Genomic DNA, 22,572 nt, shown 5'->3' on the forward strand with positions numbered 1-22,572 from the left:
GTTTACGAGTATCTAATCCGACGGACGGGACGTACTTACTCTGTAAATGAGGCTCCTCACTTCTCTTGTAGCGACCTCGATAAAGAGAGTGGAGAGCACATACACGTAGATTTTCATTCAGAAACATGTAACACGTTATATTTCGTTTGATCGCGACTGCTATTAAAATAATCGAAGTACGACGATAATCGAGCGAGCCGACACCGCACGGAAATCCACCGCGACGATGCTTATCGGTGCGTTTAATCTTTCGGTAGATCAAACAAACAATTTTACTTTACGCGTGATATAAATTAAAGTTACAGTGCACAATTTTAAAGAAACTTTCTACGGTGACCGCAAACTTGGCGAGTTTGGAAATTGATGTACAACGCACGCGTCTATTTTCAGGGAGGCATTTTTACGATTTCTTACTCTCCGCCCTCGTAATAACGCGACAGAAATAGTGATGCAGCGTGGAAGCACGATACATCATTCATATACCGCCCGAATCTCATATCGGTTTCTGATCCTCCGGCTATGACCGCTTTTGAAGGGTCAGTTCCCTTCCGCGCTTCATCTCCCCCCGTACCCTTAACCGGCACCGCTCTGTTTATTGTTACGTCGCATTTATGCATGAACCCTCACGATTCTATTGTCACGTACACATGACGAACTACGCTAGGCGGAAGGGAATGCTTCGTGCTTTCTGAACGGAAGTCGGCGGTGGCGTGAATGAAGGTGGGGTTATTGGGCCAAAGCGGAAATCGATGGCGTGGCTCTGTCTTCCCTGGAGCACTCCCGTCGACTCTTGAAAGCCAAATTACCGTTTTTCTCGTATTTTTAATTACACGCTCGATGCCCAAACGTTTCAGTGAATGTTTAACCCGCCCGTTCTTATTTGTCACCAGCGCTTTTAATATTATAAATCTCTTGTAATAGATTGCCGTAAACAAAAAAAATTAATTCTATATTTTAATTAATTATATTAAGTGTTTACTTTATTAGAATTGATTAAAGATTAAAAAAAAAAAATTTTTTAATATAAAAAAATATTTAAAAAATATAAAAATAGAAAAAAATTAATTAATTTATACTACAACATTCTGTTATGATTTCATAAAAAATACATAACCAGGGAATTGTGTTTAACCGCGATGAAATTGCGGGTCAACAATATTTGATCGCCCGGAATAATTGAGGAAGTGGCATTGACCAATATCTAATACTGCATCTCAAGGTTGTAATCTTCAAGGCGAAGCAAAAGGGTGCAAGGTCGGAAACGCGGGAGTTCGCAGGGAGAGAGCTAAACGGGAGAGGAAGCTCTTGGACGTGGTCGTTTCCGGCCGAAGTCTGATGCGTCTTGACTCGAATCCCGACGTTATCGCGACAATTGAATGGGTCGAGCCCTCCTTGCTTCGGCTTTCTCGCTGCACTACTACGATAAGCCTCAGAAACAGTCCTTTAATGGTTTCCCTCGCGATTGCCGGTATCTATATCCTTGATTCAAGCCTGTCGCGTCCTCGCCGATGTTACCACCACTTTTATACAAACTCGTTTAGTAGTAGCTCGGCAAGGAACTATCGATGATCTCTGCAATGCGATTTCAGAACGTGCCGCGTTACGAGCGCGTTTTCAAATCACACGGCAGCAATCGAGAAAGCATAGATGTGCCGTATTGTACTTGATAAAATTTCCTGAATTCTGTAGACTTATGTTAATCTTTTTCTTTTTTTTTTGTCGGATTATTTTTGTTAACTCGTTTAGATACGCGATTCTAGAAAATGCCTTATACCAGAATAATGTAATATGTGCCTATTATAATGCAATATTTATGTAACTTACGAGATAAAGTATTTGTAAAGAATAATTAAATTCTCTGCAATAAAAATCAAATTTATAGAAACAATTTTTATGGAAATTATTATTTTTTTTAACTAAGTTTATGATAGATATATATTTGTTTTTACTCTTTGGCGTTTAGTTATATTTTCATTAAAAAGTATGTTTATCGAATATAACTTTGCTCAAACACGTTATATTGCGCTTATATCGCCACCCCATATTGCACGTGATCTGCACAATCGGATTAGAATTCGGTGCAGGAGACCTCGATCGGCAAACTAAACTGAGTTAAGCTCAGTATTAGAAGCCAAGCCTCGTTTATTAATTCAAACCGAAGTTAACCGCCTATGTTTCTCTCCTCGCGAACTCGAGGAAAACCGCTGGTGTGCGACGTTACACCAGGAAGGCTACTACATGGTTACACCAAAGTTAATCCTTGCAAACACGATGCTGCCATCAATATCGATAATGTATATATGGGATACTCTCTGAAGATCTTAACCTATTACCGTGTCTGCGAGACCATCGATAGAGTCACAAGAAAAGAACATAAAAAAAGATCGAACAAATTATCAAGATTTAATACACATAAATTGTATCTACCATTAAAAAAAAGTGACATTAATGAGACACTCTGTATACGTAATAAAATCTTACTAGTTATATATTTACTTTAAATATATATATATATTTTTTTTTCTTTTCTTGTAAAGACAGTTTAAAAAAAGAGATATTTTTGTGGCAATCTGAATGCAGTGGACGAGCTATAAATTCAATTTTACAAGAAAAAAAAAAAAAAAGAAACCCTCCCGAAGAAAATAAATAATTTTAAAGAATATTTCAACGCGATGCCAACGAGAAACATTTCTGAAGTTAAGAAGAATCTTCGCAACAATGTTATTCAGGGTATACAGCACAGTCGACGCATTGAGCAAACTTTGATACGCGCCTGATTCGCGTTGAATTCGCGTCTATTCGACTATGTTTTCATCGCGCGACATTTCTTTCCGTTGGCATATGCCAGTGATGCCAGTGAAAGAGTTTCCATTCGATCGCACACTTTCTAAACAAGATTCCACGAGATCATGCGCCCAGGGAATACTGTCGCAGTCCGGAATCAACCTCGTTACCGGAACTTGCTCGTTCGTCGGACGATGCGCGGAGTGGCCAGTGGCCGAAAGGACTCGCAAGAGTGCAGCCTTAACTCCGGTGGTAGATCGAGGAAGAGAAGAAGCGAGACCAAGCCCTTGGCAGAAGGGAAGGGGAGGGGGGTTGGTTTCCAGAGAAATGGTCCAAGAGGCGGAATGTGCGCCAGGCATAGCGTTTGCCGGCGGAAAGGGAGTTTGCATAGCGGAAGTGCCCTCGAATCGATTCATCGAAAACATCTAACCCTCCTGGGCGCCTCCTCGACATCTCTCGCGGGAGAATTTGTAGAGGCCCGAGAACTGTCTCCGCGCGATCGCGATGAAGGCGCCGGACTAGGATGGGGTTGTGCAGAATGCCAAACGCATCACCGATAGAAAATACCGTGCTACCACCCTCTCTTTCTTTTCTACCCGACTGTCTCTTTCACCCCGTCGGCTACACCTACAAACGCTTTCTACGAATAACGCACGAAGGCAGAAGGAAATAGAAGAAATGAAATTGCTCTCCGTGCATCCGCAACCGTCCGTCTCACTCCGTGATCTTGCTCGTCGTAAACGGAGGTGGGGTACGAGTATTGAATATTCAAAACTTTCTTTGCGAAAGAAACTTTGGTATCCACGACGGTGTGTGCCGGCAGGCAGAAGAGTCTGGCGCGGTATCTTGCACGATTTGTGGCTTGCCGCGGTAGTTTGGCAAAGCGATTTTCCTGCCGAGGATACTCCGATTTTTCAAAGTATCCGCAATCCTCCGCGAGATAACACAACCAGCGTACCATTTGTGGAAGCGACATTGCCCGCTTTGAAATAGGATATTAAAGTCTCCCGTGTCTTTCCCCGTGCATATTTTATGTACCGTTCGATTCGCGATTTACGTCCTCTCCGTTTAATTCTTTCAACAACCACGCTGCTTCGATAAATTGTCACTTTGCGATATACTACTTTATGCACAAGATTAAACAGACGTATTGCATTTTTTTTTTTTTTTTTTCTTTTTACTCCCGAACACGGTTATCTGGAAATCGTGAAAGCTTCTGTGCCGTTAGTGTCGAACTTTGATCAATTAAACGACGTCGTCCGGAGCGACATTCAGGAGATTCTCTATAATTAGAGCAACGTTAATTTCCAATCATAACTTTGTGCGCGTCTTTCATCGAAACTTTCCGTCACCCAAGGAGAGAGAGAGCCGTGATATTTTTATAATACTTCGCAAATTATTTTCCGGAACCATCCACCCGCGCTGGGCCGTTATTAGTTAATGGAAAAGGTGGACGCGAAAAAAGGAGAACTCCGCTGTGCTGAAATGTGATTAAGTCTTTTTCACGCGGCACAAGAGAGATAATTCTCCCTTCCTCCCCCCTCCCCTTCCTTTCCCCCCTTCGTTTTCTCGGCCTCTTCTCATTTCACTCCGGTCGCAATATTGACTTCTTCCATCTGCTCCAGGCGTGAGACTGATCTAATTATTCTACGGCCAGGATCGCGCTGGGATATTGAAAGGAAATATTGCGCGAAAGTGAGCGTTAAAGCATGATAATGGGTGACCGAAAGACTAATGACAAGCCACCGGACATCGACTGCAGGAATGAGGGGAACAGAGAACGTAACGCCGAACAAAGTTAACTCGAGAAATACTATTGCAAAGTATGCACTTCCCCCCTTTCCCTTCGACCTGATTCGCTCTGTTAAAATTATAAACCTAATGATATTGGCGCATTATGAAAAAAGTGCGGAGAACACGATTTATGTGGCTCTTTCGAGCTAACAATAAGTCTACGGGCGCAAAGGAGGGTGACGGACCGATTGAAAGAATTGTGCGACACATTTGAAAGGCCGGGAAACATCGTATCTAATCGCGGAACAGAATTCACGTCTCGAAAATTTGAGCACTTCGCCGAGAGAATCTCCTCTATTTTTTTTCCGCTGTTTTACAAGAGTTATAAAAGATAATTGGAAATATATTTACGTTTAAATACATGTTTAAGATATTAAATGCCATATTTTACGTTGATTTTAAAATTAAGATGCAATTCGAGAGTTAAATCGAGCTTCAGCGATTATTCTCGGAAACTAGCTGTGAGACGCGTCGCGGTCTATATAAATTTTATCCGAACGTCAACATAGTACCCCATCCTTAGAGCGATCCACCCAGACGGCGGATAATCCGGCTTTGCGCGATCGGTCCGTAGCTGAAACGATTTGGATACCGGACGTGAAAACCGCATTCCGATAATAACTAGCTGCTTATCAAGCATCTAAGACGATTTCGGGATCCCCCAGCATCTACCAAAGATCTGGACCGAAATCGAAGATTCGCCCAAATTTAGTTTGGCTGAATGTTATCTCGGTAGGTGCTCGATTCTGCCTTATCCATTGACTTCTCTATCGAAACTGCTGTTTGGAGAAGGAGGATTGTTTGCTTGTGAGATTATACACGCGATTAATTTCTTATTCAGATTCCCTATAAGATAGTATTAGAGAAATTAAGATAATAGAATGTACAAATCCAAGCAACTTGTGATAAGAGATCGATACTGATAATTGTAGCTCCTCGAAAAACTTTAATTGTATAATGATAACTAATACAGATACGCGATAATCGATTCGCTATTAGTAGTTACCACTGTCAACTGCTATTTTTAACTACTTTAACAGAAACTGGTTTTCGAAACAAGCGTCTTTACGTGCGGTCTCGAAGAGAATTATCTCTTCTTTTCTTTTAAATCATTTTCGAAACTTTTACCTCTTTTTTATGTGAAGAGCAAAAATATCAATACAAGCAAAATACTTTGCTGACTTTGGAAAAATGTAAAAAAAAAAAAAGAAATATAGACAGTAAAGCACGCCCGTAAGTAGCAGAAAATAAAAATAAAATAGGAATTCCTATGTTCCGGAAAATGTGAAAAGTGTAGCTTTTGTTACAAAAGCATATTCCTAGTTCGTCGATAGACGTTTATCTATCTTTCTCTACAATCCGAAAAGTTCTTAAGACGTATTTTTATTACAAAATTCTTATTCAAACGGTTCCTGATGATGTTTCTACGCTTTGCAAAATTTTTCGTCAACGTGAGAGAAGTTGGGGGGGGGAAGGGAGGGGGGCAAAGGTTCGCTCAGCGGAGAAACTTGATGTACCATCTAAGAAAGTAGAAGTATTTCTCGTACGTGGCAAGACAACATTACGATGTGTGTCCAACGTACACAACCCTCGATTGATTCGCCCCGCGAATTCGCGACGAAATCGATTAGCAAACAGTCGACGAGCATCGAATGTCGGTAAGCATATATGCAGGTAGTCCTGGTGATAATGTAATTTCAGCGCTGTAATAGCGCCGCGGAATATATTCGGTGCCGTATGTATACATCACGAACGTCAAATGCGTCGTCCTTACATAGACAGCTGCTTGCAGCACTGTGGCATGCAACATAATCAAATTGCACGCGTCTCGTAATAACGTGATGCAAATGTCGCGCAGACGGTTTCCAATTACAAATTAAAATATCGCCGACGCGTAATATAATAGATCTTTCCGTGCATATAAGCACGTTACTCGCCGGAAGGTCGTACGCGCGCTTCTTTCATTTCAATATACATTTAATCTTTTTTCAAATTTTTTTAATGAGCTAATTTTTTTTTTTTTTTTTTTAATAGATTATTCGAAGAGAAAGTATTTCGGATAAATCTCGTTAAAACGAATAGTCGGTTGTTTACGCAGAAAGTTTCCAAGTAATTGATCGTTAGTAAAAGACGTATACGCTCGACTTTCCGAAGTGGCGAAAAAAGGAGCTCGGCGAAAAACAATTCGCGTTCTCGCAACGCCTCGTGAATTTCGTTTAATTAATAGCTACGCTGCTCGTCATCGTCTTTCATATTTCACGGCAACTTTTTCTCTGTTAACTAACCAGACTAAAAATAATCGGATGACAGCCGGCGTCTACGTTTGTCTTTCGTCGATTAATTAATATTTCAACCAACATCAACTCGGGTCCTCATTCAGTAACGTGGTACGACCAGCTGAAGCAACATCAAAGCCGGATTCACCCTATCACACTCGAACTCAATTTCATTAACCGTAAGCATCTCGTTTCTCCCGCAATCTGTACCAGAGATATTCGCGGGTAAATGTAATTTAAAAAATATTAGAACGGTTAGGTACTCGATCTAATTGCTATTAAAAGTATCGAATAATAATTTGGAATCTTTTATCCGTCTTTGACACCAGAAATATTATTCTCAATTAAACCCTTTACAAATATAAATAAACGATTTTTTAAATTAATAATAAAAATCTTTCTATTGCTTTATGCAATTGTGACTACTACAAAATTTTACAAACGGATGCTGAAACTAATTTTACAGCAAATTAATTACAAAAATATATATTATATTTAATATAAGCCAATGCATTAATATGTAAAATACATAAAGTACGTGAACTTAATAATTCCGAAGGCATTTTACTTCGTTTTCTTATTATTGCGAGTATTCAAAAAAACATATTATATGAAACTCAAGTAGGGATAAACGACAAACGATATTTTACATTTACTCCATCCACCCCTCTTAAAAGCAGCGATTTTCCGTCGTTATATATACATACATAGAAAAAAAAAAAAAAAAAAGAGGTAAAGAAATTTCACAGTGATTCGCTTATTTGCCAAGAATGACAACAAAATTCGCACACGTGAGCGCATCGGCGCGTTTTAGGGACACTCGGGGGTAGCGACGTATGCAGTAGCGCGTAGAGGAAAGGTCGTGAGTGCTGAGGGGTTGCATACACGAATATTTACGTACATACAGGCAGTAGTGTATACTCGCGCCATACTTTCGCGAAATATAAAAAGAGATTGCATGGCTGATTTATGTAAATACCTTTGGCCCGCGAATAAACGAGTTCTTGCCGAACCGAAGGGGAAATGCGGGGAGGGTAAGGAATCTTTTCGGGAGAGGCAAGCCAGCCGAAGAGGGTTGGCACAGCCGGCAAAGGCTTATGACAGGGAGGTGTGGGACGGGCGCGTTCGGGGAGTAAATATTTTTCGACGCCGTCACTCGCGGGGATTCGCGAGAGAGTTTATCGTATTTCGCGCCCAGCTGCTTCGCGAGAGGATGGGAAGAAGCTTGCCGAGGCGAAGGTACGACGGATGGATGAAGGCACGATGAGAGAGGGATGCTGGGACGGTTTCCGCGTAGCCAGGGTGCACGCTCATCCGGACAAGCGTATTTCGCCGTCGGAAGTCACGACCTACTCAATTTGCGAGTCGACTGCTTATATGCATACCACCGCATGCTGGCGAAGTTTAAATAATCTCGACGTTTCTGCTAGGGGAATGCGAGCGCGATGTAATGCGAGCATTTGGAGCGAGATAAGTGCGTTCATCACGATTCTTGAATTGATTAAGAAGAAATGACAATTTAAGACATTGCCTCACTTAAATATGTTTACGTCCCCGAAGAGAGAATTTATATTACGATGGAAGTTTGTCGAACGCGCAATTTGTAAAAATATTCTTAAAAAAAAATTGCTTTAAAGTTGCCTTTTTGAACAGATTAATTTAAAGCTTGTTTACCTCGATATACGTTAAAAAGTAGATATCAACCGTGTTACGTTTAAAATTTATTATCGCATCGCAACGAACTTGTTTTGAAAATTTGATTATTATTTCGCGGATATGCATTTTACCAGATTGCATTAAACGCGATTAATGTGAATCTATTTGCTCTCTATTACGAGGAAGCATTATGAAAGCAGTCAGTCGTTGCGTTGTTCCAACATCTCCGCGTCTCGCAGAGACGCTACGAAAACATCCGCGGCGCAAAGCTAACATTCCCGGGCGTCGCGACGTCGCTCGTTTCGTGCGATCGGAATACAATTGATTAAGCAGTTTGCAGATCGCGGAGCGCATCGGCGGGAGGGTAAGAGAAGCGCAGCGTTCACGGGGGCGTCTTTACGCGTTCGCGGTAATTATACGGATATACCTCGGGCGACGGCGAAACGAAAGCATTGGTCGTTCCACGCCGATTGCTGTGCACGCGTGCGTGTCTGTGTAAATACCACCTTCCGTATATCCGTTTGTTAAACATAATGCGTCGGTTAGACGTCTCTTTGATGCGAGGAATGTACCTTAGTGACGAGCCCTTCCGGATACGAGCAAATATCATCTGTTAGGCGGTGTCTGGCTCGCGGCACTCCCCCGGTTAACTCGCGTAATCTTGCGCGGGCATGATTTCGGCGATGCTTAACGTTGCAGGTATGCGTAATCGTGCAATGACAAAGTCGCCGGCGGTATACGCGCGCAATTACAAGTCGCCCCGGGCCCGTGTTCCGTACGACGCGATAGGCAAACTTTCTCAATACTGCATCGCGTTGCGTCGACCCGATCATGGTCCGAGTTCGTACTATAGGATCACACCTAACGCGATTACGCGATATGGTAAATGTACGCGCGCGCTGTAATAGTGAACCGCAGTCCGTTTTGATGAAAGAAAGTTTCACCTTTAAACGTTAAACGCGTGCTTGAACCGCGCGAGCTATACAGGGCCATACAAACGCAATTTTTATTTAATTAAATTTATAATTATAATAAATAATAATATAAATATGATATTCAATTTAAAAATTTATCTATCCTTCGATCGCGACTCAAAGTCACTGACAGGAAGGTTTAGGTAGTAGAAGGAGGCCTACGAGCATTGTACACAGAATTTCATGGGAGAGGGAGATGGGGGCGAATTCATGGGGTAATTCCGTGTTCGATACATCGTGCGCGCTTAAGGCTGCGATGTTACTGGCGTCACATAAGCGTAATACCGGATAAGCCGCAATAATGCAGACCCGTTGTGCGTGCATGCGAAAGCGGAATGGATTCTGCTGCTCGGAGAGCTTCAAGAACCAAACGTCCGTGGCGTAATCATTGTACGGAAACATGACAAGAGTGACGTAAAGTTCTACAATAATCCGGAGAATCGGAAGGTTTTGAAATTACGCAGCAAGAAAAACAAAACTAATTAATAGTACAGAAAAAAAAAAAATTAATGCAAATTACATACGTAAGAATAAAAAAAAAAGAGCCATTAAAAACATAAATTCTTTATGTACTTTAAAATGCATATTTGGAACAATCAAAGCTGATAATTATATTAAAATAAAAAAAATATGTATAAAATTATATAAAACGTTGGAATTTAATTTATAATTTGCATAAATATGCGATATGAATAGCGGATGGGAGAGATTAACTCAACTTCACGTTATACTAATTTCACTTAAGAGAATCTACTTCTACCTTGTTGTCGGATTCTTATATTCGCGCTTTTCTTTATACATTATAGAGGCGCGAAACAATACATAACCGGGAAATTTCTCTCCGGCGAGAAATGGTGTATCGCTCGAAATTAAATCATAAAAAGAGCCGTGGGTTCTTCCCGAGCCGTGCCGACGTAAAAACGGCGAGAACAATGAAGGAGCAGTATCCCATGCCGAGGTAATTAGCGTGAGGAGCATTAAGAAGACACGAGGCAATTTTAGTCAGCTATTTTTCATGGTAATCTGCGGGATTCGCGTGGCGTCGGTTAGCTCGAATCGACGTCTTTATTTTGTCAAAATGCAATCGTGAAAACGGAGATAAAAGAAAGAGTCTTAAGCGAAAGATTAGAAATCTACGTAGGGTAAAAAGTTAAGACAGAAACGTCGATAAAATTATCATTATTTTTTTTCTTTTAATACAACTCTTTGCATTGCAAAGTTTTAGTAATAATTGGCGATGGATTCGATAATTTATTACGTACTTTTATTATTACGTATTTAATTAATTAATAAAAGGATTAAAGCTACGTTATAAGAACGAGATATGACAGTCACCCTAGCTGATGTACGTCGCCTCATTAAATCCTACAAACACCCGGATCGTTCTAAACTCGCGCCGAAGCCGTAACGCGATTATTCAGTTTCGTTCGTTTCACCGTCTTCCCATCGGACCGGATCTCTTCTCGTTGAAGAAGACAACGCGACTAAAGACATGGAATAAGAAGGGACGCATCTGCGACTTGCTTGAGAATTTAACTTCATTTGAGTTGGAAAGACGATTAAATACCGTTTTGTCCGATTATCTACCAGGTTTTCCCAGATTCGAAATTCGTTAATCTCCTTTTACACGATAATCGTTTTCCTAATTAATGTAGAAATAGTTAAACTAGCAGATTCTAAAAAAAATTGTTCGCAACTTTACTAATAATTAAAAAAAAATATTGCTGATGGATCGATAACTAAGCATCGACAAAAAATTTCAGAATAAGTAAGGTATATTCGTATTATTTACTCAATTTTTACCAGAAGAATGTGGTAAATCAGTAAGTATCGTGCAGAGCACGTACGCCGTCAATATTTATATATGTATCCCACCCCAAATGACAAAGGTTATAATTTTAACGAAATACTTTTTTCATAAAAGAAAAAGCGTAGAAAACGTAGGAAAGGCGTATCAAGGGGACAGGATAAAGAATAATACGTAAGCGTACAAAAAAATGAAATAGATAAAAAAATTCACGGCATAGTGCTAAACCGACGGATCATGAATCGCACAATTGGTGAGACGCGAAATAATAAATAACTCACCGACGGTCGACGGCCGGCGTGTTGCTTCACGTACATTTGGCTCACAAATTACAGCGCAATTTTTCTATTTTTTCATTCTTTCCGTCGTTTCGTCCTTCCTTCCTTCCGCGATAGTATTTTGAGTTATATGCTACAGTTTTTTATTCACTTTACATTACGACACTAATTTTCATTTTAATCGCTACCGCTAACGCTTACTCGAAAAACGAACGACCGAAAAAATTACGGTGAATGATCGCGGCGATTTTTTACGAGATCCAAACGTCACTCCTGAATCATCGATGAGATCCCGTTGGCGGAATGACCGATACCGAGGATTTGCAGTAAAAGCAGCGAGTGCAACAGGTCGCGATATGCCGAACACGTCTTTTTGATTAAAAATGTTTCACGCGAATTCGACGTTCACGGAGTCTAAGCTTGAGTCACTCGGAAACGGGACGAGGAGATTGACCGCGACGTAGGAGGCGACCGAGGATGCAACTGCCATAATCGAGATCTCGCGTACCGGCGAAATGACGGACACCAGGAGCTCGCGGTTGAACGTCGACTGAAGCGAGCCGCGATATGCCGGACAGCGAGTGAAGTGAATCGCGACATGCCGGGTGCGACGTATCCTCAAACCGAACGTTCCATGCGTATCGCACATAACTTTTTCGAGATGAATATTAATCGTTTGGTCCCCGAAATGAGCAAGGAAAAATGGATAGAAGGGATTAACGTAGTGGGAGAATCGTTCCTTCGCAGAAAGGAGAAAACCGCGAGTAAAGCAAGACGCGGAATAGGCTCGATCGTTCATTGAACAATGTTCTTGCAGAGATCGGGGAGCCAAGTCGGCGCGGACTAAAATTCTCGGAATAGATCTTCAGCCGCGATAGCTAGAGCTCGGTGAGCTGGCGAAAAAAAATCTAAACAGCGCGTGCCGAGCGCGAGCTCGTAAAAAAAACTTTAAAGCTCGTCTCCGAGCTCCGTTTTACGACCTGTTTATACTACCAAAAAAGATTAATTCTTTAAATGGCCAGTTCGAAAGACCATTAACCTTATTTACGACCACTCGAACGTGACAGATTTCTAAGAACTGACTAAATAATCTTTACATATTAATTATATATTAATTTTTGTGTATATGTTAAATTGGTTTTATAAAATTAATTTTATATGTTTATTAAATAAGTATTACATTTTTTTATTTAATTGTACAATTTGTACAATTCCCTGCAACGTTATTCTGAAACGTCGAGATTAGAACGCATCTTGAAGAGACCCGGGGTCTCGCATCATGCATTAAAAAAATATTCTTGACTCACCAGTTTGATGCGCAGCGGCAGAGATACAGCAATGCTGCTATGATGATACTGTAACAGACAAAAAATTAATTGTAGACACGCTCAGAAAATTGTCACTAAATATAAAATAATTTATTTAAATTTCGAATAAATTAAATTTTCTATTTAAAATGTGAATTTTTTTATTTTGTGAATTATTAAATTCTTTGTTATATTTAATCGTTATTAAAACAAAGCGTTATCAATGGATATGGAAAAACTAGATTTATTTTAAGAAAATAAAAATGACTCTTACCCAAACGTTGCTCTGCCGAAGCAGGATACCCATCCCGGGCCTGCACCTCCTCTCAGTTAAGGCTGGTCCTTTTTCCACGTACGAGTCACTCACTAAAACCACGATCGTAATTTTAAAATCGCGAGAAATAACTACTGAACATTGTCGTTCGCCCGATACAATGCGTCACTATCGTTTAAAAGGTTCGAATAACAAAATCTTACGCGATCACTTGTCGAAACTTTCCAAACAGCCCGACGAATCAGCTGCGGCTCGTTTACTGAACATCGGCGACAGAATACCGGTTTCTTTTCGAGATCCTTGATCTAAAACAAAACGATTTTCTTGATTAATTATAAATCAAGTATTAATATATAATTATAAGTGTGTAAATTGCTTCGTACCTACCATGCGTTCAGCATGTGCAGATCCGCTGTCAATGTTAGCTGTAATATGCACGCAGTCAGCCACTGATAATGTACGCAGCGACTATCGTGAGCGCAGCGCTCGCGCGAGGTGTTACTCAGTCAGCGATCCGGGGGGGAATGAGAGAGAGAGTCGGCGCCGCGCAGGTAGCACAGGTGCTCACGGCGAGTCACCACGCATGCGTTGCTCGCCGTGAGCACCTCGCGCTTGGAGATACTCCAGCGTTCAAGGACTTTGTGTCTCCTGCAACAACATATTGAGCATTATAAAAGAAATTATACGCCGACTGAAATATAAAATATTAATCAAATGTTAAATTATAGTAACGCGAATCTGTAGCCGACGGATACGTCGCGATATTCGCGATATATTCGATTAACATAATACAAAAGGTAGACAATTAAAGATTTAAGAATAAAAAATCCGTCCTTACCGTCGTTGTTAATCGTGAAAGAAAAGATGGCCATCAACTGTTAACGACGATTCATCTTTATCTGCCCGGTCGTACGTATGTGGATGAACGACAGCGGTGTCCGGTGCAGGACACAGCGGTTCACGGGATCCCCAGCACGAGGCGAGGCATAGGTGCACGATGATAAGTCGTGAGAGGATACACGCCTCGACATTCTCCCGAAAACCGATGGCTCTCCGCGCGGCTTGCGTGTCTCCTTCAAGAGACCACAGTGGACTGAGCACAAAGGCCCCTTGCTGGCGTGGGATCAGGCGATCGAGGAAGCGCTGTGATTGGTCGGTGCACTAAGGTTATTTTAACTCCGCAACTGTCGCCGAGCGCTGACGACGTCGCGTCTCGTTGCCGGTATACAATCGCTGGTAGTCGTACGTGAAACACAGTGAGTGAGAGAAGGTTATGTCGCGAAGACCGTCTTGGCCCAAACATTAATATTAAGGTAAACAAACATTCTCTTACTTTCTGCTACGTTGTTTGTTACGTTTTAGCGTATATGTAATACAGTGCATCCTTCTTGCTCCCTTTATATTGATAATTTTATTTATTGAGCATTACATATTTTACTTTGCGCATGCAACGTTTATTAATCAGTAAAAATGTAGTTGAACTTTATATCGTTATCTATACAACAATCGTTGCTTGCATCTCGCTGGTTAATGATGTAATCTCGTTATATAACAACGTGATACGCTTGCGAATTTGACCGGACCAGCGTAGACAGCAGCTCTGCTGATTGCGAACGTACTTCTCGCATTCTAACGGCACTTGTACGCTCTGCGACGTTTACTCTGTATCTCACCCTGTCCTTTTTTCTTTCGACATTTCTGCTCCTTCTATTTCCTGCCTTCCTCCGTACTCGTCAGTCGACACACGCGTTGGTAGGTTGAGTCTGTTTTCACAACAGCTTCCTTCCTCACATGTAGTTGCTTAAAGAAATCAGCTGATCACTTCCGAAAATTACGTACTGATTTTTTCATCAGATAACTTTATGACATTTAATGAAAACTGAAAATTTATTTCTTCTATATGATTCCTTTCTTTTGTTCAATATAATAATTTAAATGTAATGAAAATATTTGTTTTACTCACCAAACGTATAATATAATTTATATGTAAAAAAAAAGAAATTGTAATTATTTTGACTTTATTTCTAAAATTTTTAACGTTAATATTCTGGTATGTTATTTAAGGAATTCCCGAAGCATTGAATCAATAACTGTCGTTCGCTATTAGTAATTAGCAAACAGGCGTGTTAACTATTAAAATAAAATGCGATTTAAACGCGTAATTCGAACTTCATAAAAGGCAGACGTATATTCTTAGTAAGCATCTAAAAACTTTAAGCTTTGTTCTCATCAGATCGTATAATCGTCGACTTTATGAAGGAAAGGGAGTAACAGTACTTTTTTAAGACTTTGAAGAAGCGCTTTCTGCTGTTTGAGTGCGCGTCTTTCGTGAGTTTAACGAGTCTCGCAGTCGTCTTATTTCTCGGATGCGCATCCGCGCAGTAAAGGGAGCTTCTATAAAAAAAAAAAAAAAAAGAGAAAAATAAAATTGATTGTCCGTTATCGGACCTTCACGATCTTTTAATTGCGATCTTGTGACGTAAATCTCGCAGCGGCAGTTTATCATCGATCGCGTTATTAATCGCCACAACGTAACGTCGTAATCTAGGAAAGACCGGAAACAATTGTTTCGCGGTTGAACGTGTACGCGCAACAAGTCGCGTCCGATAAGTCATAGCCGGAGAGCGAGGGTGTCTATGTCGTTCCCGGTAATAAACATATCTGTATCGAGATGGTGGTCGTACGTGTGAACGGCTACAACCACATCCGCTTGGGGCGTGTGGTATAGAATTTCCAATATTGGATACACTCGCGCCGTACGAAGGCGGATGATATCTATCACGACATCTTCGCCGCTGCGATCGATGGTGCGGTAATTGGCGTCTTTTATCTTCCAGAAATTATTGTGCGCACATTTACCTAGCGCATTACAACTGATTTAGAAGCGTCGCTGTCGCTTCTTTTTGATATCTTTTTTTTTCTCTTTTTTTTTTTTATTAATTTATATAATCTCGAAGTAAAAATCTCGCAAACACTATTTACATTCTATTATTTTGCGAAAAGAGCTTTATAAATGTCTACGTTTAAGATTACGTTTTAAGCATTCGTATGATTATTCTTTGAGGGAAAATTCGCGTGCTCTGCTTAACGAGAGTGGATAATGAGAATAGCAAGATGAAACGGGCCTTGTCGCCGGGCCACGAAAAGAGGGCGGGCGGAATATGAAGGTCCGGACTGAGCAAAAAAGAACTTCAAGCGAGAAAAATGATACTTTTCATGCCGGAAAATAAAATGAGTCATTCAATGAAGTGGTCGTAGTGCCGGCGAGTAACGAGTCGAGGTAAAACGGGAGGGGTGAGATCGCGGTTCTGAGCCTTCTTCTTCTGTTGTCCCTCTCTTCGTGTAGTTGCCGTTCTTCTTTTTCCTCGCTTTCTTTTCTTTTCTGCTATAAATGGATGGGATAAATTGCGCTCTTGGCACTCTTAACTTTTAAACCCGCTAGGCGGATCTGTCTAACGATACTTACCTTTAAATGTCTTTCTTGACATGAGGATTTCAGCGACGCCGACGATTGCCGACGCTCCTACTGACGACGCAGGTAATGACGCGACGCCTCACGGATTAAGCCGTTTGAGGCTTACGAGCCGGTGATTATATGACGCCCGCGCGATTATCCGATGGGCAATTATGTCTCCGTAAACTGCTGCCGTTGCCTGTAAACTTGTCGATTCGCCCCGGTCATGTTCTCTCGTATGGAAGATCAGGATCTGAACAGAGGTCAGTAATAACGAGCTGATAGATGTGACATAATTACTAAAGGTAAAGCAATAAAAATTGAAAGAACGAAGAAAAAAGTGTATCGTAAAATCAAAGCTTGAAATTTAAAATCTTTGTTAATATAATAATTTTTTTTATCTACTTCGGAGAATAATAAATAATAAAATACGTGATGCGTACTAAGATGCTTACGTTACAAGGTATATTATGTGATATGAGAAAGTTGCCGCGGCGAGACAATTTCATCCAACGATTATCAATTCGCGACACGTTACCATGACGTGACGGACGCTTAAAGAACGCTATTGTCCCGCGTGGTTGGTCCACAAGCAGGCTAGGATTTAATAATGTTGAGAGACAGGCTAGACGCTGTGCACACATCGGGATCGGTACACACGGCTTTCGGGAGTCTTCAATATCTGAGCAGCTCAGGAACAGTATTGTCTAGGGCAAGGATGCGGTCCCGTTCACTTTGCTTTATGACCGATGACAATGATGACAAGTATTATTCAATGGACAGTGGCAACTGACTGTACGGCACTTGCAAAGAAAATAACTTTAGCAGACATACGTACTTGACACGCATATTAAATCTCAAAAATTTCCTTTTGACGCATTTTATCAAAATATTCTTTGATCTATCGACTTTTCAAGTTCGTAAAAGTAAAAACATTTCTCGGAAAATTAAAACTTATTTTAGAGTTTTGGTCGTTTCCTCGAGAAGTTATTTCGAATATGTCTTATGATATTTCGCGCTGAAGTCTAAAGCGACGAAGTCTTAGTCTTCCAAAGAGCCACACTTAAAAATTTTTTTTTTTTTTTAATTTTGCAAAATAAGAAGCCAATTTTATAAACGTGAAAAATGAGGAAGCGCGACTGATGGACGAAGGAATGCTCATGTTCTCATCGTCCTCGGTGCCGTGGCATTCACAAGCCAAGAGTCGGCTGGGCGAACGAGTACGAGTCCTATTCCAATTCCAGTAAGTTAATTGGAATTGTTTGCTGCAGACATCGCGGGCCGCTTGCCCTCGCGCCCTTCTGAATCCTATACCTCGAGCAGCACTTTCCTTTGTCCCTCCTCTCCGTCCTGCTGCTTTGTAGCTTCAGCATGAGACTCACACCGGTGCGGCATCGTCGCGTTCATACAGCTTCTGACATCCTGAGAGGAATTAATTTCTCTTCATCCAGTACTCGCTAAAAGCCACCCGTTAAAATGCTTACCGTCGTTCCTTCGACTTTTCCGAACGGTCTTATCAAAAGAATGTGTAACATTCTTACTATTTCTGTGAGGAGATCATTTAATCAATTATTAAAAGGTCGAGAGATTAAATATTTTAAAATTAATAGCACATTAAATTTTTATAATATAACAAGCATATATTTAATTTAACGACAATCGTATAATTAAACTTGTTAATGTAAATATAAAATTACTTAATTGGTGAAGCATTGTCTGTAGCAGATTTTACTCCGGATACATAATTTCTATTAAAATAAATTTTTATCGAATATGTCATTATCGCTAGAGTACATCTAATACTTCTGTTCTTAAAAAAAAAACTTATCGCATTTATTCGTTGAAATCTGGTTATGAATTATTCGTTCGTATTAAGCAAATGATGCGAATCACTTAGATGGCTCTAAACGTGTGAAAGAGGACGGCGATGAATTCTGCATATCATCGTTTTTGCACTTTCTAATTTAATATTTATTTCGCTCGTACATTCATATATTCTTATAAATATAAAATTGATAGAGAACGACAAAAGAAATCGATTTTCAGTTTTCTTTAAATTTTATTAAAATAGAATGTGTTTTTCGTTTGTTATAAAACACAGGAATTCTTTAAAATAAATTGCTTTAATTCTGAAAGATAATAGAAATATAATGGAAATATTTACAATTGCTATCAACGTTCTGTAGCAAAAAGAAAAAAAAAATTGTATAATAAAGATTGAAGGTAGGAGAAGATAGTTTAATTAATTTTTCTCGACAAATTTTTTAAAATTAAACAGATACTTACTTGTAAAGATAACCGGGATCGTGTTTGATAATGTTGCTTATACATATTCTTTTCTATCTTTAGAAAAATACATTACATCTTTTTATCTTTAACGCGATTATATCGTATCAATTACATAAAAACTACGTGACATTAACTTGGTTACGTATTAATTAGATTTGATTACGCAGAAACAAAAAAACAATTAAAGCAAGGGTAAAACATGTAGGAGAAAGACAAAAAAAAAAATTAAGTGTTGTCAATTTGAAAACAATGAATTTATTTCACATAAAGAAATAGTTGTTAAATTGGCAATTTTTTATGTTACGTTGTTACATTGACGCACAATTTGTTTCAATAAAAGTACATCACAAAAATGTTTTAAATATTATATACATGTGTTTAATTTAGAATCTAGGTTTGAGACCAATTATTCTGATGTTAAGATTTCCAAGACTTACGAAATCTAATCCTTTTGCTGCCGACTTCGTAATGAATTCTTGATAGGCTTCAGTAGCGCCTATATTTTTGAGGATATTTAGCATCTCTGCAGATACAATCTTACCGATGAATTCAGCAAAAACTTTGGAATATTTTAACTTTTCTTCGTAAAGAGCGTCAATTTTGTTCAATGGTAATAAGTTATAAAGATCTTTAATCATTCCCTTCATTCCATCGCCGATCTTTTGCACATTAATTTGAGAATGTTGTAAATAGCTGTCTAGTTTGGATGGTACATATTTTTCCATACCGATAGCGCGATGCCATTCCTGGATAGCTGCAGTAATAGGTAGTCCAGCTTCTTCTAAATATGCCACTAGTGCTTGGAATTCCTCGGTAGCTTCGTAAGCGCGTAATAAATCATGGAATTCTTCTTCGAACATGTAACTAATAGCTGCACGTACTTGTTCATCTTCATTTAGATACTTAACTATTGTGCCGACAAAGTCTTTCGCTGGAAGAAGCTCGACGAATTCGTATAGTTCTTGCACTAAATTCTTTGGAGAAGGGCTCGGTACGTTGAGTTCGAATAGAAGATATAAGACATCTGCCACATGTTTTACATTTACTGATTTGTTTTTAAGACTACTTACGAGATACTGTAAGGGTCTAATTTCGACAGCTTTGTTAATGATCTGTTGAGTGTTATCGGATTTAAGTTCATTGACGAAATTGGCGAAGGCTGTTGAAGTTTTCAACTTGTCCACGTACAGGCTGAGGAAGGCGTCATAATCGACGTATTCTCTGATGTCTTTGAACAATCCACGAAGCCCACCGGTCCTTCTCTGTGCAGAGTTGAGAATCAGATTGTACGAGTTTACTGGTACGAGTTCCTTGACTGACTTGTTGAGTGTCTTTATGACATTGAAGACATTGAGACCTTCTTTGCGTAGATAATCCATGAAATTGTTCACTTCGGGAATGCTTTGAAAATTTACCATTAAGTCTCTGATTACTTTCGATTTATCCAGTTCTACAATGAATTCTTGCACCTCCTTGTCAAATAGCACATAGCTCACAAAGATTTCATAACAGTCTTGTACAGGAACTAAATCTAGAATATCTTGTAAATCCTCATGAAGAGGACCTCTGCCGAAATCTGGGAACTGATGGGCTTGTCCCAGACCCATAACAGCCAAAATCGCAACTACCACTAATGTGAACTTCATCTGTAAATTAATTTAATAAGATTATTTAACATCGCATAATATTATCACACATTTAAACAAAGAAATCAAAATTTAAATAAAAAATAATAAAAACATTATTTAATTTCTTTATGATTAAATTTGTGCTAAGTTATACAAATAAAATAATATGGTTATTTATATAAATTTAATTATTGCAATTTTTAATGTGCATATAAAATATGTAAAGAGAACTTACTGTTGCAGCGTTGTCAGCTGTGAATGAAAAGTGATATAATTGTGGATAATTAACGAGCTTATATACTGCTAAGTATCAAGTTAAACAAATAGATTACAAAGAACTAGATAAGAAATCTACATCAGATTCAGATATTGATTTACACGAAAATCTAGGAATGATTTGATAAGCTTTTAGATGTAAAAACATATCAAACTAAGAAGTGACTTTACTGCTCTCTTTTTTTTTTTACTTTCTCTCTTTCTCTTTATATAGTATAATTGATTTTTATTTGCAAAGAATATTTTAAATACGTACAGTTTTAATATTTTTTTATTTTACAATTTGCATTTATTTTTTATTATCAATTAATCTTTGATAATATAATTATTTTTAGCAAGTGTTATCTTTTCCATTTTTGCAATATTTTATTACATTTAAAATAATAATTGTTTTATTTGTTAATGTGTATTTTTAAATCACGAATTAGACGTTGCTTGTGGAAAAGAAATTAATTTGTTACTTGTTATAATTAATATCATAAAATTTACTTAGATATGTTTCGTAATTAAATTAAGTCTTTCTCTTTCTAGATTATTGATAATAATCATGCTGTCAGCATTAAATTTGATAAAATTGTACTTAAAACAATTTATCAGTAATGACAATTTTTTAATTTTTATTATAAATTAAAAGTTATCTATAAAAACGTGTAATAATCGATTTAATTTTTGAAATACATTTATTTATAAACTTATAGTAACATGGTAATTATTAAAAGTAACGAGAGCAGAATATCGACTTATTTATTATTAATAATATTAGTTTGTGCAATAAAAAAGGTTGAAAACACAATGTGCTTTTATAATGCTTCGATTCTTTTTGTTAATAAAGGATATGAATTTCCATGTTGCAAAAAATATTAAATATCATACATATGAAACATCAGGTATGTAGAAAACATTAATTATCCAAGTGATAAAATGAAAAAATACTGAACGAGTATTGACCTCATTTTATTAAATAACAAAAATATGTTTACTGCATTTATAATTTTATAATATCAGTAAAAATGCATAATACAAAAGCAAGTAGTAAATTTGTGTGTTATACTAAAAAGTTGTATATGTCAATCTTATTATAATAAATGTGAAATACGTTATTAAAAATTTTTTATAAATAAAATCTAATAAAATGTTTTGTTTTTTTTTAAATAAAAAATTGCAAGCAGTAATTGGAAATAATGTTTCATAATACTTGTTGTTTTCATTAACTCATCACGTAATCTACATTAACTGGAACCGCAATTATCTTATCAATTCCCTATTAACAGATTTGTCCACTTATAGATAATTTTTGGTATAAATTTACGGAATTAATTACTTAATCATTATTACGCTTGCGTGCAGCTGCATAGTAAATAAGAATAACGTCTTGCCAAAAAAAAAAAAAAAAAAAAAAAAATTAAGACATACGTCAAACAGATATTAGCCTGAGGCAAGCTCGATCGTTTCCGATTTCGACAAGAGTTTTCTTCGGTATATGTTAAAGAAAGAATTAGTGAATTTTGTGAACCTTGTTTCAAAGAGAAGTTTTTTAAGTGAAAAAATACGTTGATAAAAATTAAAAAGTACAATATTCCGCACATCACACGTTTATATTTGAATTTTAATCCATTCTATTTTAAAATATCACAATCTGTAGTTATTATTTCACGTTATTTTTTAGATTCCCAATTTAACCACGCAAAAATTTAGAATTAGACTAAATAAACGCACAAATAATACTACAGACATTAAGTTAACAGTTGAAAGAAATTTATTATCCTCCACTAGAT

The 22,572-nt window shown here is 38.3% G+C and overlaps 2 protein-coding genes and 1 long non-coding RNA gene across 4 annotated transcripts in view; all 3 read right to left on the reverse strand.

Moving 5' to 3' along the window:
* Window positions 1–13,808, reverse strand: part of LOC139105723 (uncharacterized) — a 39,278-nt gene extending 25,470 nt beyond the window's left edge. The window contains exons 1-4 of one of the 2 annotated variants that reach the window (XR_011546236.1): window positions 13,538–13,796; window positions 13,354–13,455; window positions 13,151–13,242; window positions 12,877–12,924 (exon numbers count right to left, since the gene is read on the reverse strand). This is a non-coding gene — a long non-coding RNA (uncharacterized lncRNA). Of the gene's footprint in view, window positions 1–12,876; window positions 12,925–13,150; window positions 13,243–13,353; window positions 13,456–13,537 lie in introns of both variants that reach the window. The other variant, XR_011546235.1, reaches the window with a different exon arrangement.
* Window positions 13,809–14,378: 570 nt separating this feature from the next.
* On the reverse strand, window positions 14,379–18,011 carry LOC139105316 (uncharacterized). The gene is made up of 3 exons (XM_070661329.1): window positions 17,919–18,011; window positions 16,371–16,535; window positions 14,379–14,950 (listed from the first exon to the last, which is right to left on the reverse strand). The coding sequence occupies exons 1-3, from the start codon at window positions 18,009–18,011 to the stop codon at window positions 14,858–14,860; spliced, it is 351 nt and encodes a 116-aa protein (XP_070517430.1). The 3' UTR covers window positions 14,379–14,857.
* Window positions 18,012–19,125: 1,114 nt separating this feature from the next.
* LOC139105710 (uncharacterized) lies at window positions 19,126–20,814 on the reverse strand. The gene is made up of 2 exons (XM_070661965.1): window positions 20,757–20,814; window positions 19,126–20,539 (listed from the first exon to the last, which is right to left on the reverse strand). Exon 2 carries the CDS (start codon window positions 20,537–20,539, stop codon window positions 19,277–19,279), a length of 1,263 nt encoding a protein of 420 aa, XP_070518066.1. The 5' UTR covers window positions 20,757–20,814; the 3' UTR covers window positions 19,126–19,276.
* Window positions 20,815–22,572: the final 1,758 nt, after the last annotated feature.

This window comes from Cardiocondyla obscurior, linkage group LG09, assembly GCF_019399895.1.
Source record: "Cardiocondyla obscurior isolate alpha-2009 linkage group LG09, Cobs3.1, whole genome shotgun sequence".
NCBI lineage: Eukaryota > Metazoa > Arthropoda > Insecta > Hymenoptera > Formicidae > Cardiocondyla > Cardiocondyla obscurior.

Excerpts from the sequence above, each read along its gene's own strand:
- LOC139105316 (XM_070661329.1), bottom strand. The coding sequence starts at position 18,011 with ATGAACGCGACGATGCCGCACCGGTGTGAGTCTCATGCTGAAGCTACA. Across the intron at positions 16,536-17,918 it reads AAAGGAAAGTGCTGCTCGAG|CAGAAAAGAAAAGAAAGCGA; the intron begins GTATAGGATTCA and ends ATCCATTTATAG. Across the intron at positions 14,951-16,370 it reads ATGACTCATTTTATTTTCCG|CAACTACATGTGAGGAAGGA; the intron begins GCATGAAAAGTA and ends GATTTCTTTAAG.
- LOC139105710 (XM_070661965.1), bottom strand. The coding sequence starts at position 20,539 with ATGAAGTTCACATTAGTGGTAGTTGCGATTTTGGCTGTTATGGGTCTG.